General features: G+C 35.7%; 1 protein-coding gene across 18 annotated transcripts in view; it reads left to right on the top strand.

Moving 5' to 3' along the window:
* Positions 1-17,207, top strand: part of LOC116243516 (uncharacterized) — a 54,700-nt gene that overhangs the window by 12,880 nt on the left and 24,613 nt on the right. For 7 of the 18 annotated variants that reach the window (XM_090146274.1, XM_090146267.1, XM_090146266.1 and 4 more), the window contains exons 11-39: positions 438-473; positions 1,139-1,174; positions 2,245-2,283; positions 2,975-2,992; positions 3,499-3,534; positions 4,001-4,042; positions 4,878-4,919; positions 5,222-5,251; positions 5,537-5,572; positions 6,788-6,823; positions 9,048-9,089; positions 9,392-9,421; positions 9,751-9,786; positions 10,287-10,331; positions 11,547-11,579; positions 12,760-12,783; positions 13,110-13,151; positions 13,405-13,434; positions 13,551-13,586; positions 13,862-13,897; positions 14,018-14,053; positions 14,172-14,207; positions 14,384-14,419; positions 14,548-14,583; positions 14,699-14,734; positions 14,858-14,896; positions 15,231-15,275; positions 15,848-15,877; positions 17,080-17,115. In XM_090146274.1, coding sequence (XP_090002400.1) covers positions 438-473; positions 1,139-1,174; positions 2,245-2,283; positions 2,975-2,992; positions 3,499-3,534; positions 4,001-4,042; positions 4,878-4,919; positions 5,222-5,251; positions 5,537-5,572; positions 6,788-6,823; positions 9,048-9,089; positions 9,392-9,421; positions 9,751-9,786; positions 10,287-10,331; positions 11,547-11,579; positions 12,760-12,783; positions 13,110-13,151; positions 13,405-13,434; positions 13,551-13,586; positions 13,862-13,897; positions 14,018-14,053; positions 14,172-14,207; positions 14,384-14,419; positions 14,548-14,583; positions 14,699-14,734; positions 14,858-14,896; positions 15,231-15,275; positions 15,848-15,877; positions 17,080-17,115 — 1,035 coding nt within the window. The remainder of the gene's footprint in view (positions 1-437; positions 474-1,138; positions 1,175-2,244; positions 2,284-2,974; positions 2,993-3,498; positions 3,535-4,000; positions 4,043-4,877; positions 4,920-5,221; positions 5,252-5,536; positions 5,573-6,787; positions 6,824-9,047; positions 9,090-9,391; positions 9,422-9,750; positions 9,787-10,286; positions 10,332-11,546; positions 11,580-12,759; positions 12,784-13,109; positions 13,152-13,404; positions 13,435-13,550; positions 13,587-13,861; positions 13,898-14,017; positions 14,054-14,171; positions 14,208-14,383; positions 14,420-14,547; positions 14,584-14,698; positions 14,735-14,857; positions 14,897-15,230; positions 15,276-15,847; positions 15,878-17,079; positions 17,116-17,207) is intronic. The other 11 variants (XM_090146258.1, XM_090146257.1, XM_090146268.1 and 8 more) reach the window with 11 other exon arrangements.

Raw genomic sequence — 17,207 nt, 5'->3', positions numbered from 1 at the left:
TTTCCATTTTAGAAATAATGAAAGGATGTAAAGAGTCTGTCAGAAATATGATAAATTTTTTACTGCCTGTTCTGAAATGAAACCTTAGCTAGGAAAACCACACAATCACACGCTTAACTTTGGGTATAAGATTTGTTTTATTAACTCTGGAATATTAAATTATTATTATACTTATTAAATTATTATCTTTGTTTAATATGCAAGTATAAACTTTGTGATAGAGTAACATTAATTTTGTGACTATTAGAAAGCTTGAAAAACTTTACTGCTGTAATCGTCAAGCAATTTCAGAATAGTTTTGTGTTGCCCTCGATTTGTTGAGTATTTAAAACTAAGTTCACTTGAAGTGTGAATACTCTAATGAGAAAAAGAATGACTTCAGGATATAGTTAGCCAATGATTGTGGAATAAAGAACTGATTTATATTTTCTTTTCAGAGTGCATCCTCATATGGCAGTCTTACCTATGGCCAGGTAACTATGTGCTCTCAAGCATGCTTTCATTTTCAGCATACTAAGCAGCTGCAGTCAACTTCTACTGAATAATAATAGAATATATGAAAGGGGAAAAGGTCTTCAAATGGTTACCTATTATATCTGGAAATGACTTCAACAAACAATTTACACATTTAGAGTACACTGCAATATCACACCTGCTAGAAGATATTTACCTTTTTTTGTGGCTCTTGCCTATGCAACTGTATCTGTGGTTTGATAAAATAGAAGAATTTGCACATTATGTAATGCTCCATTTGAAACATTTGCATTCTTATGGTGTTTCCTATTTATACCAGCTTGTGTTTCAACAGTAGATTATTTTTTCAGTGGCTGTTTTTTTTTATTTTCTTGCTTTTTTTTTTTTTCCGATGAAGGTAGAAGTGATTCATTTTTTTCTACTAGCAGTTATTTTTATTACAAACAAACTTTTTAGTGTTTGAAAAAGAAATGAAACAAGTGTCTTATTTCTGTTGTTCATTTGTCAGTTACCTGTACATTCTTATTTTCCTTCAAAATGTTATTTTGTTTAGGAATCTAGGGAAATACTGTAATTATCTGTAACATTCTTGTGCAAGATAGTGCTGTATTTAATTTGTCAAACACTTACCTAAGCAAAATATGTCTTCCTCTATTCTTTACAGTCTGTTCCTGCAAGTAGTTCAGATTCCAGTAAGAAGGTAAGCGTGCCTTTTCTTTTTAATTCAAAGGAGAAAGAATTCATACAGGTATAACTTGGCACGACTCCTTTTATTTTAGTGGTACTATTTAAAAATTTTGATTTGCATGATTGGAATCAGTTTGATTCTTCATTACCATATAGTGCTTCTCTGTGCAGCAGTGCTTTTGTTGACAGTTGACTTAGCTGTATCTAAAATGTTAAAATTTCACAATTTTTTATGGAGATTTTTTAATTTAAAAAATAGGGTTGTGATTGTAATGTAAATGGACTTTTCAAGGTTACAGATTATGTAATGATTTTTAAGATATGTCTGAGAAAATGAAATCAATAAGAATTCATGTATTTGACTCTTAATATTTACACAAACTATTCCTCTCAGTCCATTCCCCAGAAAGCTCAGAGCTATGACCAATAAACATACCCTGTGACCACTGTCTTCACAGTTAATTTTTTCCATTTAAATTTCCTCTTCCTTTCAAACTGTATGATATTTTTCGATAATCTACATTTCAAAAAATTCTGCCTTCTTTATGTTAGAATTCTTTACTTGTCATAGCATCAGCTCTTCCTTTCTACACCACTGGATGATACTGTTTTCAGTTAAAAAAAGAAAAGCTGCTGATCGGAAAACATGAATACCTAAGCAGAAGACACTACTATTGCATTCAAAGTTATTAAAAAAATGAAGCCAATATTAATTAATACTTCCTATACTGGAACACCGAATATAGACTGGATTGGTCTTCCACCTTTTGGTGGACAGTAAAAACATCATATACATGTATAAGCCAGTGGATGTAGTACATTACAGGTTTGACAGCTGAGTCACTGTCTGAATGGAAACAAGTCTCCACAAGCTCTTGTGTATACCTTGTTTACATTCTTCTTTCATTGGTAGTGTACATTAAGAATTTTTGTTAAAAACAGTAGTACTTTTTAAAGGTGATCATCCATAGTATTATTATCTATGCTTGTAAATTTAGAGAATTCAGTATTTTTTGTTTTACTAACATATTTAAAGAAAGCCTATGATGAGTAAACAAACAGCTTTCTCCACTCTGTCTGCAGATAGTGGTCGTTCCCAACAGCAACCCGTTTCCACCTGTGGTAAGCAGTTTCTCTGTACCTCTCTCAAAGTTTTGACTCAAAGAGCATTTATGTAGCTTCATGTTTTAATTTGTCAGAAGGATTTCTCATGCATATGGAGACAAATCTTTGTCACATAGGTTTTATCTTAGGATCATAATTACTTCTGGGGAAAGAGATAGTGAGATAGTAACTGCATCTACATGATATGACAGGCCAACTATTTGACCTGAGTCATGATTCTATGATTGCTATTACCACTTCCAGAGATACTTGATTAAGTTCAGATTCTATGTGTCTTCCATATATATAACATCCATGTTTCTGATTTTCTGCTTCCACTACAAGTTTTTTTTTTTTTTTTTTTTTTTTTTGTAAATTCACTTCTATTCTTATTTTTAAAGTAGTAAACTTCCATTTCACTTACTGGCTCATAATCAGACAAAAGAAAGTTTTACTTTAATGTGGTTAAAGTGAGTTTGTATGTCAAAATTGATACATGCGGTTTTTTTCTGATGTCCTCTTCCTACTGAAACTTGTTCCAACCTGAATGAATATTAAAATCAATTACTAATCTATTATCCTTCCTATATCTTTCTGCCATGTTTGTTCATGTATTGCACCGAAAAGACAGGGCCCTTTTTGTGCTGCAGAATCTTGCTTAGACAAGCCTTTGTGCAGAATACTTAAAGATTTTTGTTTTCATTTGCAGCGTCATACTTATCCCCAGGTAAGCATACCTTTTCATTTTTTAATTATTTCTCTAATGGTGACATATGCCTTGTGGGGTCAAACCTGTTACTTTGAAATGATGTCTACTACCCATTTAAGTTTGTCCCTCGTATCCCAAAACTGAGCACAGTAATTGACTTAGACAGATACTGAATTCAGGTATGTGGTGATGTACAGGTGATTATGAGGTATATTTGAGTGGTGATGATGTCTCAGCTTCGCTCACCCAATTTGGAAAAACTGAGCTAACTGGTACTGCAAAAACCTTTTAGAAGGAGGTTTAGGCATAGGAAATTACTTCAGTAGTGTTGGGCTCCTTCCCCTTCTGAGCTGAGGATAAACTAGTTTATCTAAGTTTTTAAACTAGTTTAGTACTGGGTTTTCAGAATACAGTGCTTAGTACATCATATGTGCTCCCCTTTATTATCCCAAGCAAAGTAGTAGAACTAGAAATTTTCTGTTTAATAAATCAAATTTCCTTTTCTTTCCTGTTCTGTTTTACAGAGCTTGGGCAATTCTGCTACTAAGATCATAGTACAGGTAGACATTCTTTCTTCATGGTCTTTGTGCTTTATCTCAAGCTCTGCTTCAGTAAACTATGCAATGACTCATCTATTTGGGGATAAATGAGTATGGATGTCTTAAATCAATAGTACACAAACTACAGTGATAAAGTAGATCTGTTTTTGTAGTTAAAGCAAAGTGAGCGTACTTCTTGGTTGTTGATCAACAATCATTGCAACTATGTTCTGTAAGTACAAAACATGAAAGCCTCTGTATTTTAATTTCCCAGAAATACCACAAAATGACATAATGTATTATATAAATAATTGTCATTGTGAAGTATCTCTGTATGCTGAAGTATTTATCACTGTAGCATAAATAAAGCAAGGTAAGGCATAAGAAACTCGCTCAAACTGTCCTGTAGGTTTAAAAATAGTTTCTTAGTCATGGTACATAAGCAATTCCTCTTTAAAATGAATAACATTATTTTTTTCCTGTATAGAGTGGACAAAGGCAACAAAGCAGCGGTGCTACTTACATTCAGGTAGGTGAGATTAAAAAGGAGTAGAAATATGCCTCTAGATTTCACTAAAATAGGAAAATATCATTATTCTGACCCTACATATATACGTAAATGTATTTCACAGGTTGCAGGTACTTAAGTTACTTTGGGTTTTGTTTTTCTTTCTTTCTTTCTTTTTTTTTTTTGTCTGTAGTTATTGGTGTTCAACTCCTTTTGGTTAAAATATTCATAAATGTATTTCTGTATGTTATTAGTTGAAGTAAAACGACTGTGTTCATCACAATGTGTCCTCTAAAGTCTGTAGAAAAGTTGTAATACCATGCCAGAAGTGTTTCTAGGCTCAGCATCGCAAGAAGAATCCCATACTCGTAGATTCAGACCCCATGTATATTAGACCACAAATTTCCATAAGTTATGAAGGGTGAAGAATGATAGAGAAACATAACTGCATACTTAATGTGCAACGAGGTATTTCGGCCTTACTTCAAGCCTCACCACTACTTATTCTTGTGGGAAGAATAAATGGGTACAAATATTAACATAATAATAAAAAACTTGATTGTGGTGTAATGCATGAGAATATTCTTGGTGTGAACAAAAGGATGAAGTATTCCAATTTCTTGAGCAGTGGTGGCGAGGGAGGACAGGGAAGGAAAAAATTGTCAGTATTATCTATACCACTGCTAGTGAGAAGAAGTTTGACCAAGGACAGCTCTGACTTCTAGAGCTGAATGCCACAGACATCACAGATAGCACAAGCATAAGGCTATCTTAGTGTGGGTCAGGCTCCCCAACTTTGCTAATGCAAAATGGTCCCTTATAAAAGGATACTAACCAAATGGTTTCCTTGTGCTAGGGTGGGCCAACCTACACTATCAGCAGCGGTTCTTACGGACAGGTAAACAAACTGAATGTTCTCTAAGAAGTTCTTCACTGATCTCTCTGCGATCAGTGGGACTGACAGATTCTTTGATGTTTCCTTTGGCAGTCTGAGTCCCAGTTTGAGATATGGCTTTTGCCATAGTAGGATGATACATTGTAGAGGTGATAGTGTACTACTGTGTCTCCTTTGGCTCAGGAGGAGCCTTGCTGGGAAACCTTTGTCCAGCTGTATTTGCATAATCTTTATGCACTTTATAAAAGCCTTATAAAACAGTGATGTTCTTTAACAAGGTGGTCATTGTCTTCTCTTTCTTAAAGGGTTCCCGAGGCAGCCAGACCTATGGTCAGGTGAGGCTTTTTTTCTGAAATATACTTTTCTACAGGGATCTGCCTTTCAAAAGAGCATTGGTTGTTTGTTGGTCTGAGCATTCTTTGTAGTTTGTTTGCAAACTTGATTTTTCCTTCTTGGTGTTTAGGGTAGTTCCTGGTTTTTGATCATCTCACAGGATTACCATATAGGAAAACAGAATATAGAATGGAGGAAATCTATTGGGCAATATTTTTATTTTTTTCTGCCATAGCTTTGCTAAATCTATAGCTTAATTTACTAATGGATTCTTGCTTTTCTTACAGATCTCTCAGCTTCAACCTGGCAGTTCTTATGGCCAGGTAAACATTAGTCAGTATATAGCATTTAGGAAAGTAGTGTCTCATGGCACTGTGGAACTTAAAATCACTTAAAGTGATGTTTCTTTTCTGTTTATTTTGAGTTCTAAAACAAATTTCCAAATCCATTTCGAAACTTTTATTGTGAAAATGATAGTTGTGTTTTTTTCAGTTGATATCTGCAAAAGCATGGGTTTCTGTCTCTTTCTAATCTTTTAAAAAGGACATGAAATTTGAAATCTTATGGTAGAAATATTTTCCTCAGTGCTGTTTCTCTTCCAGCTGATTGACATGGTAAAATAAACTTACAGTCAGTTCTTCATTGCCCACCTCAATCACAGAACAAAGAAGTGTTTAAGGAGTTAAAAAAACATTGGTTGAGGTTCTCCACTGCAGGCAGACTTGATCTTATAGCCTTCACCTCTAAGATATGTCCTTTTATTGTTAATATGTGAATTAAAGCACTGTAAGGTAGATATAAATTTTCCTACGATTTATTTCAAAGTAGAAGAAATATAGAAGATGGTTCAAATCTTTTTTGTCAGTTCCTGTCTTCATAACTCTCCCAGACAGCTGTGTCACAGCTGTGCTCGAATATGAAACATTTCCTCTTTTATGACACTACTGAAAGCAGATTATGTGAGCAGCTAATAATTATTTGGTGTCTTTGTTACTAAAAGTTTTTTAAAGGATATTAAAAGGATATTAGCAGCCTTGACTAATTTGTTTGATCTGCTACTTTTAATTACATCATTTTGTTTTCTTTATATTAATCTATATTTTTAATGGAATTTTTGCTAATTCCATATATACCACCTTCATTTCCCCAAAGAGAAAGGGAATTATACAACAGAGCCCCATCAAAAATCCGAACATGTGTCAGCATTGCAGCTACCACTGACCATCTAAGCAAAGCTTCTGAGAATCAACAGGCAAAAGAAACATCCAGAAAGTGTTGCACCCTTTAAGTGTCCTGAAAAGCTTCCATAAGCCTACCATCTCATCTGAGATATAAAAGATGTAAAACTAATCCGTAATTGTTGTTTGATACGTAAAGTATGCTGGGAAATTTATCCTGAATAACATATATCAAAATAATTCTAGTTCAGAAGCAGTAAATTCTGTCTTATGCTTTACTTTTTTCATAGAAGAGATAAAAGTGAAAGATGCATCTACATCACAAGTAAAATAATTTTGAATTGATTTCTTTAATTACAGGTCTTCCAGCCACAAGGAGGTGCTTCCTATGGCCAGGTAAGCATAGACAATCATCAGCCAGTATACAGCATCTGAGACAGTTGAGTTTTATGGCACTGCAAAAGCATTAGTAATCACTCAGAATTTTAACTTTTTCTCTGATAGTATGTTCTTATGTTTATAAATTATCCACATGCTATTTATTTGTATGGAATTCTGGCATCTGAAATCATCTCATTCAGCATCATTGTGCTGTTCAAGCTGAACAGTAAGAAAAAAATGCACAGGCAGGGGAAACAAGGTCAGATATTGTGAAAAGAGTGCAAGGAAGCTGCCAGGCTGTTTACGGGTAGGGTCAGGAAAGCCAAGGCCTAGCTTGAACTGAACTTCACATGCTAAAAAGAACAAGGAAGGCTTCTACAGGTGCCTCAACTAGAAAAGGAAAGTCCAGGAAGTTGTATTCCCCCCAGCGAGTGGCATAGACAGGCTGGTAGCAGACAAGGAGAAGGCAGATATACTTAACTTTTTTGCCTCCATTTTCCTTGATAACTGCTTGTCACATGGCCCTCAAACATTTGGTTTGGTTGGAGGGGATTGGGGAAGTAATGTTCCCTCCCACTGTAAGTGAAGACCAGGTTCATGACCACCTGAGGAATCTGAACATCCACAGGGCTACAGGTCCCAATGAGATGCATTCCAGAGTCCTAGGGGAATTGGCTGATGTGGTTGCCAAGCCACACTATGATTTTTCAAAAATCATGGGAAATGAGTAAAGTCCCTGGTGACTGGAAAAATGGAAGCATCATATCCATTTCTAAAAAGGTTAAAAAATATGACCTTGGGAACTATTGACCTGTCAGTCTCACCTCTGTGCTGGGGAAGATCACGGAACAGATCCTCCTGGAAGCTATGCTAAGGCATATGGAAGGTAGGGAGGTAATACAGGAGAACCAGCATGGCTTCACCAAGGACAAATCCTGTTTGATCAACCTGATGGCTTTCTATGATGGTGTCACTGACTCAAAGGACAGGGGAAGAGCCACTGATGTCATCTATCTCCACTTCAGTAAGGCCTTTGACACAGTACCCTACAACACCTTTCTCTCCAAATTGGAAAGATATGGATTTGATGGGTGGGCTATTTGATGTCCGAAGAACTAACTGAAGGAATGAGTCCAGAGAGAGTTGGTCAATGGCTCCATGTCTGGATGGAGACTGGTGATGTGTGGTATCCCCCGGAGGTTGGTGCTGGGGCCAAAACTCTTTAATATCTTCATCAGCGTCATCGACGATGGGGTTGATTGCACGCCCCATAAGTTTGCTGATGACACCAAGCTGTGGCATGCAGTCAACACACCAGAGGGATGGGTTACCATTCCAATGGAGCAGTGGACCCAGGTGAACCTCATGAGGTTCAACAAATCCGAGTACAAGCAACCTGGGTCAAGGCAACCCCCATTACCAGTATGTACTGGTGGATGAAAGAATTGAGAGCAGCCCTACTGAAAAAGACCTGAGGGTAATGGTGTATGGAAAGCTGGACATGAGCCAGTGATGTGCCCTCGTGGCCCAGAAAGCTATCAAGGACTGCATCAAAACGTGCGTGACCAGCAGGTCAGGGGAAGTGACCCTGCCCTTTTAATCTGGGCTGGTGTGGCCTCACCTGGAGTACTGCATCCAGATGTGGAGTCCTCAGTACAGGAGAGATGTAGATCTGTTGCAGTGCATCTGGAGAAGGGCCACTAAAGTGATCTATGGAATGGAACAACTCTTCTATGAGGACAAGCCGAGAGTTGGGGCTCTTCAGCCTGGAGAAGAGAAGGCTGCCAGGTGATCTGATAGCAGCCTTTCAGTATCTAAAGGGGAGCTACAGAAAAAAAGTAGACAGTCTCTTAAGCAGAGTCTGTGGTGACAGAACAAGGGGAAATGCCTTCAAGCTCAGGGAGGGTAGATTTAGGTTGAATATAAGGAAAAAATCTTTTACAGGAAGGGTGATGAGGCACTGGAATAGGTTGTGGTTGATGCCCTGAAACTTTCAAGGCATGGCTGGATAAGGCTCTGGGAAACCTGATCTAGCTGTGGTGTCATTGTCTGTTGCAGGGGAGTTGGTCTAAATGGCCTTCAGAAGTCATTTCCAACTCTAATGATTCTATGATTGTCCAGGAGGGAATCGTGGCTCTTTATTCTGCTCTGCACTGGTTTAAGATGTAGATATTTGCTTTTGCTAAAGCAAAATGGTCCCTTATAAAAGGATACTAACCAAATGGTTTCCTTGTGCTAGGGTGGGCCAACCTACACTATCAGCAGCGGTTCTTACGGACAGGTAAGCAAACTGAATGTTCTCTAAGTAGTTCTTCACTGATCTCTCTGTGATCAGTGGGACTGACAGATTTCTTGATGTTTCCTTTGGCAGTCTGAGTCCCAGTTTGAGATATGGCTTTTGCCATAGTAGGATGATACATTGTAGAGGTGATAGTGTACTACTGTGTCTCCTTTGGCTCAGGAGGAGCCTTGCTGGGAAACCTTCGTCCAGCTGTATTTGCATAATCTTTATGCACTTTATAAAAGCCTTATAAAACAGTGATGTTCTTTAACAAGGTGGTCATTGTCTTCTCTTTCTTAAAGGGTTCCCGAGGCAGCCAGACCTATGGTCAGGTGAGGCTTTTTTTGTGAAATACATTGCAGTCCTATGGTTAGGTGAGGCTTTTTTTCTGAAATATATTTAACTTTTCTACAGGAATCTGCCTTTCAAAAGAACATTAATTGTTTGTTGGCTTGAGGGGTGTGTGTGTGTGTGTGTGTGTGTGTGTGTGTAATGTTACCTTTTGTTTATTTAGTTTTGGTTTTATTCCTTTTCGGTGTTGCAAGATATTCCTGTTTTTTTGGTCATCCCAAGATACCATGTATTAAAAAGTACACAGATTTTCTGTTGTGGTTTGAAGACTACATCTTAATTTACTAATGGGTTCTTGCTTTTCTTACAGGTCTATCAGCCACAAGGTGGCACTTCCTATGGCCAGGTAAGCAACAATTAATTACTGGCCAGGATACAGCATTCGAGGAAGTGAACTGCCATTGCTCTGCAAAAGCATTTAGCCGTCATTCAGAATATGTAATTTAAAGGAAATTTTCTTCTTGAGTGTAAAGCTCATTTTCATATTTGCACTGAAATATAATGCATATATGTGTTGTCCTCATATGTACATTGAGATTTTTGTGAGGTTTGTTTCTTGAATTAACAGAGTAAGCTGTCATTATAAGTGAGATTTTTTTTTAATATGGGTCTAAGAACAACAGGCTCAACAGCAACTACAGAAATAGTAGGGTCTTTCTCACATAGAAAGGAGTATCTGTAGTCATCTTACATTCACAAGATTTTACAAGGAAATTCACACAGTTCATAGCTAGTCTTCATTCTTTTCAGCAGACAGACAGCTGAATTCCTTTAAAGTTTATTTCTTATTTAAAATGAGGAAAAATTATATTTGAATTACTGAAGTGCTTTTTTTTTTCTCCCCAGCAGAGTGGATTTTCTTCTTCAGGTGGCAGTGGAGGTTGTGGACAAGTAAGTGCCCATTCTCCAAGGCGTTTGAAAACTAAACCCTGCTTTCTATGTATTAGTAACATTTTTTCAAGAAACTGTATAATGTCTGTTAGAAATCTTTTGCTGTTACCTGAAAATATCTAGCTTAGAGGTCAAGAAATGAGATTTGTTGATCATTGTAACCAAAATGAAGTGGCTTTTCCTATATACAACTACATGCAGAAGATGAACAAGTAGAAGAACGTTTGCCTACTGAGCAAACAGATGTAACTCTTATAGAGTGAGTTTTGGATGTTTCTCTATGTAGGATGAAATAAGTAAAGAAGGTGACTCGTTAGATCAGTAGTTGATATCCTGGTTTTATTTCAACTCATGTATTCTTAAAACAGTATAAAGACTGTTACAAGTGATAAGATACTAGGTGAAGAATGGATGCAGCCTTGACAGTAAATTGAAGTCCAGATGAATACACTGAGGAAAGCAGTGAGACTAATAGAGATAAGTACCAAAACCTCTAGCAAAAGTATTAAGATTAGTATGACTTAAGTATGAATGGAAATGCGTGGGTGAAAGCATAAGAAGCAATACAAGAGTACTGGTGATATGTGGGCAAGGATACAGTAACAGCAACTGAATTGAAGAAATGTGAAGAAACACTGAAGAATGTGTTGCTTCCGCTGAAGTTGAATTGCAGATGACTTAGCAGAAAAGCTGTGCTTTTAATAACAGGAGGGCAGCAACCAGAGTAGAACACATTGTACTGCTTCACATCTTGCTATTCCAAGAAGGATCCATGCAGCCGAAACATACCGAAACAGGGAAATGAAAGGCAGTAGCAGAAGATCTGTGATGAGCGAATCTAGAAAGATTCTGGGGTAGGTGGTCACACAGCAGTGATTGTTGGCTCTTTAATGGATTACCCAATGTAATCTTTAATGTTAATATTTGCCAATCAAGAAGAACTTAGATAAATTAATAGAAGCATCAGTTGCAAAACTACCTCACTTTTCCACACTGCAACCAAATAATCCTGCTTTCATTATCTGTATTTTGATGCTTATAAGTAGGTGGATATGGAATAGAAAGAGGGTAGAGCCACTGACTGAGTGGGTTAAATAAAAATAAACTCATTAAACTCTGTTAACTTTTGTTTTGTTGTTCTGTTAGAAACTTTAACAAGAAAGCTACTTTTTTTCCAATTTTTTTAATTTTTTATTTATTTATTTATTTTTACAGGGTACTTCATATGATAGCAATCCTTGCCACCAGGTAAATAGACTTCCTCTAATTTTAAGTCATATCCAAAATTAGTTTTGCTGCTGACTCAGCTGGTACTGACCTCAGATTCATGAAGTGCAAGTCCATGTAATCTTTACTAATTGTGAGATTAGAGCTGACTTCCTATACATGGGAGCACCACAGGAGCTTCATGTCCATTTTCCTATGCCCTTCTTTTTTCTTTTTCCCCTAACATTATGTCTGAATCAACTTCAGAGCTGCTCGAGACATTATGTAAATGAAGGATGGAGCTCATAGTTCTCTGAGAACACGTTTTAGGAGTGCCATTTGAAATTTCTGAAAATGAGAATATTTTAACTCTTCAGTGAGTTCGTGTGATGAGGTATTGGTAGATAGTGTATATTTGTTATGATTTTTTCTGCTGGAACACCAAAAATTACTATCCTGTAAGCTTTCTTCTATTTTCAAAGAAGTCATTTCATGTGAACGCTAAAAATCTGTAATAAAAAAGCAATATTCTTCTCTTTTTTTAATTCCTTTTAAAATTTTCATTTATTATAAATTATTTATAATAATTTTTCAAACTTTTATAAAGAGAAGTTATTTATTTCTAAAACTAAAGTAATTATTTAAATTTTGTTTCTTATAAAAATTGCTAGACATTGAAATATAGAACTTTTTTGGTTTGCTTCCTCTTGCTTTTTCTAGATGAAGTCTCAGCCCCATTTTACCAAATGGCAGATATTCTACTCACAATTCTTTTTTCACTTTGAGAAGTTATATTCCTTTTTAAAGGGGCCATTTTGAAACATATGGAGTGTTTTATTTAAATCCTTTTCCTCAAAGCCCCTATATCTTGAAGCTTCCTATGTACTAATGCTATTAGAGGAATTTTTCATTCCATACATGTAAATATGGTTTTCTACAGGAGAAGAAAATACACATTCTCTAGAAACTGTTCTGAATGAAACATATCACTAGTAGGAATTAACTAAAAACACGTTTATGCTACCTTGCCATGTGTCTCATGGTGTATTTACTTTTGCAGTCTTAACAATCCATGCTTCTAACTAAGTTAGAAATCATACCTTCATTGCATATCTGCCTAAGCTCTTTCTTCCTCTGAAAGAAAAAGCATCATACGTTTCATTAAATCTGTATTCAAACAGTAAGTATAAAAATTATGCATAAGTTTTTGTTTAATTTACAGGATGGATCTCAGAGTGGTAGCCAGGTAGGCTGCTTCCTATTGTCCTCTGATCAAAACTGTCTAATAAGTTCTAATCCATAGTATAATTTTGTTAATTATGAGGGTGTAGATTCTTGCATAACCTCCCCATCTCCTTTAATTAATCCCCAGTGCTTTATATCAACCCTGAAACTTACACAGAAAGAACTGTATAACCTAATAAAACTAACTCTGCATTGTTATACAGTTCAGCTCTACAAGTAAGTACTAGGTTGTTATTTCTTCTCAGTGAGGTTTTATTGCACACAAATCCCATAAGCTCTGATCAAAATTGTATCTGTAATGTAATACTCAAATTTTATTATTGTTAGCAGGGTGGATCATCATCCTCACAAAATTATGGTGGCAACCAGGTAGGGAGAAATTGATTTTTCCCATGTCAAAAGTTGTTATTGTATCTGATAAGAAATTTTCACCAGATTTGTTCTGCATTCTTGGGTGGCTATTCTGTACCATGCTTGATTAAGATGCTGGAATTGCAGTTACTGTCAACTAGAAAGTTGTAACTGTTCAAAATAATCTCCAGCAATTCTTTATTTATAGCTTTGCAATCCCCAAATGAAATCAGTTTCTTCTGACATTGGTTTTGCATTTGTTATTTTAAAGGGAGGATCACAAAGCTATAGTAGTGGCCAAGTGAGTAGTGCTTTATTTTACCAATTACAAATTACGTCCTACAAGCTTTAGCCTCTGCTTGAAATCAGGTTTTCTGTATCCTGATATTCTCTGATCTTGATTGGTTTGTTTTAAAGGGTGGATCATATTCACAAAACTATGGTGGCGGCCAAGTAAGTAGTGTTTTATTTCACCAATTACACATTGCTTCCTACAAGCTTTAGCTTCTTCTCAAAAGCAAGTTTTCTGTATCCTACTATTCTCGGGTGTTGATTGGTTGGTTTATTTTAAAGAGTGGGTCTTCCTCACAAAACTATTGTGGTGGCCAAGTAAATAACACTTTATTTCATTAATTCCACATCACTTCCTACAAGCTTTAGCTTCTGCTCAAAATGGGTTTTCTGTATTGTAATGTTCTCTGATGTTGGTCGGTTTGTTTGTTTTAAAGGGTGGATCATATTCACAAAACTATGGTAGTGGCAAAGTGAGTGAATGCTTTGTTTCTTTACTTTTATATTGCATCCTACAAGCTTTGGCTTCTGCTCAAATTGAGCATTCCTGTATTCTTGTTTTCTCTGATATTGGTTGTTGCTTTATTTTAAAGGGTGAATCATACTCACAAAACTATGGTGGTGGCAAAGTAAGTGAACATTTTATTTCTCTACTTATATATCGCATCCTACCAGCTTTAGCCTCTGCTTAATTTTTTTTAATTATTGTAACTTTCTCACATATTTGTTGGTTGGTTTATTTTAAAGGGTGGATCATATTCACAAAACTATGGTAGTGGCCAAGTAAGTTATGCTTTATCTCCTTACTTACACATCACATTCTACAAGTTTTAGCCTATGCTCAAAATCGTGTTTCTTGTATCCTAATGATCTCTGATGCTGGTTAGTTGTTTTCTTTTTTTTTTTTTTTTTTTCTGTTGTTTTTATTTTGTTGTTTTTTTTTGTTTTTGTTTTTAAAGGGTGGATCATACTCACAGAACTATGGTGGTGGCCAAGTAAGTAGTACTGTATTTCACCAATTACACACCACTTCCTACAACCTTTAGCTTCTTCTTAAAATTGTTTTGTATCTTTCTCTGTAATGTAACTTTCTCTCATGTTTGTTGGTTGGTTTGTTTTAAAGGGTGGATCATCTTCTCAAAACTATGGTAGCAGCCAGGTAAGTTAGTTTACTTCCATACTTATAAATCACATCCTACAAGCTTTAGCTGCTGCTAAAAAAATAGATTTTCTGTATCATTATTTTCTCTGATTTTTATTGGTTAATTTTAAAGGGTGGATCATACTCACAAAACTATGGCGGTGGCCAGGTAAGTAATACTTTATTTCTCTTTTTATACATCACTCCTTACAAACTTAAGCTTCTGCTCAAAATTGGGTTTTCTGTAACCTAGTTTTCTCTGATGTAACTTGTTTCATATGTTTTTTTAAAGGGTGGATCATCCTCCTCCGACAGCTATTATGATAGTCAGGTAACTACTTCTTTCTTCTTCTTATGTATTGTTTCTTGCTGATTTTTGTAGATCCTACTTTATTGCATCATCTTCTCTTAGATCTAATAAAATGAAATAATTTCTATGCTCTTCTTATTTCTTTCTCATTTTTCTTCTTCTGAAGGATGGAATGTTCCCTGTCAGCACTATTACAACCATGTACTTGACCATTTTTCTTATAAGAAACTTTAACTCACCAAGCAGTTCTTTGTTTTCATGAGCCTCAATTCTGTCTTGCTGAGTGCAAGATCAAATCATCTTTTTAACTATCCATGTTACTGAGGAAATAACAGGATATTTGATGTCCATGTAGGATTCACAGGATTTCTCAGATGATAATCCCAATGCCTGTGATGATGTGAGTATGCTTTCTCTAATGTATTTTCATCACAACTCTATTCATATAGATGAGAAAATATTGCACTATGAGATGCAGTCTTGTGAACAGGTTTACCACAGAGAATATTTAGCGTTCGCATGGATAGCTGCTTCAGCAGCTGCATATTTTCTTACTGAAAACCTGTGCTTACTGATGCATTTTGTACTTTTAAATGCATTTAACTTGATGAAATGAATAAAAAGATTTCCATTGCTTTGCACTGATTTTTTTTCCCCCAAAATGTAAGGATACACTTTACACTAATTAATTAAACTATAAAAATAATTAAAAATTCCATAGATAAGTTTTGAATACATATCTTGAAAGAAGGAAAAGAGATCACGAGACGATGATTTTCACTTTCTTTATTACCAATTTAGTGCTAAAATTATTTCACATGAGGATGGTAGAATTTCAAACTGATTTCGGTAAACCAGTGGAGGATTTGAACTTTGATGCATGTGTGATTTATTTTAAGTCTGTACACATCGGAAAGAATTGAATTTCTGTGAGCTTGCTGTATTTATATAATCGATCTTTCTATTTTCCAGAATGACACTACATATAGTGCTAATAGTCGGGTAAGGGCTTTTCTTCATCTACGGTGCTCTTATTCTTGCAGTTAAGGACAGTGTCAGTAACTGAGCACTTCTATGGGTCTCTACTTGTAGTGAATGACTAATTAACTTTATGAAGGGTATTATAAAAGCAGTCAAGGAGTGAGATTGTTTGATGTTATATTTCTCTGTACTCAGTTCTTTCTGTTAGTTCTCAAGGCTGCTGCACAATCATCTAAAACTGCACAATACTTCTAAGAATGCATATTAGCAGAGTTTTTATTAGGCCCTTCAGGATATGTACTTTGACTGGATAGTTATTTTGGAATTAACCATCTGTATATGTAGCTGCCTCAATCTTTTGCCACTAGTTAAAATTAAAACTTGTATATATGATAGTCTTCTAGTGATACTCCTTCAGTCATGACTTTTCCTTCTGTCCTGCAAGCAGGAATAGTGACTTAAGTGGATGGATTGTGACTAAGCAATTATTCCCTGCTGTCTGTTCAGAGAAACTGTAATTTTCTCCTTTTTTTACTGCCATCTAAAGTAACCTTCTGTCATCAGCTACTTGCCTTCTCTTCAATTGCAGCTGTGTGCTCAACCACTCTTTTCCCAAATTTCCTTTCTATTACATTAGTAATTTCTGCTTTTGTTTCTGTTCAGGCAAATTTACTCAAAACTGGAATCACTCTTTGCTTTCCTGTGAGCATGTTGTATGGAACCTCCTTTAGCAGGGACATTGAACTAGATTATCTCCAAAGGTCACTTCCAACCCTACAATTCTGTGATTCTTCGGATACTGAATTCAGTGGATGAGGGTCATGACATCACTCTAAAAACAGACTTTTCTATCTCACTGTTTATTAGACGTACATTATGGTGCAGCTAGTTCTGAATTTAAACTGGTTGCACAGGAAAAAATACACTGAGCTTTGCTTTCCTATTTTTATAGTACAACAATTTTGGAAGATAAATGATGTTTCCTCTCTTGCTCCTAAACTAGTCTATCGATGTTAAAGTTATTTGAAAATAAATATGATACAAATATTTACCACTGTATCACCTATTGAAAGTGAGGTCAACCAAAATGTCTTCATCAAGGAAGACATTTTCCTTTCCCTAAATGTGTTACTTTTGACGTTTTTAGATAGAATCTTACAGAAAGTACTTTGTGGGGATATCTCCATCTATAAAGTAATAAATAGCTTCTGATTTCATTACAGAGTTCTAGCTGTGTGAAGAGGAAAGTTGTTGTCAGAGTAAGTATCTCTTTCTTTCCACTGCTTTGCAGGATTTTATCCAAATTGCGCCTAATTTGTCGTAATTATCTCTATTTTTTTCCCAAATAATG

The sequence above is a fragment of the Phasianus colchicus genome, chromosome 9 (assembly GCF_987193195.1).
Source record: "Phasianus colchicus chromosome 9, bPhaCol1.hap1.1, whole genome shotgun sequence".
Taxonomy (NCBI): Eukaryota; Metazoa; Chordata; class Aves; order Galliformes; family Phasianidae; genus Phasianus; species Phasianus colchicus.
This window is presented reverse-complemented; position numbering and strand designations above follow the sequence as displayed.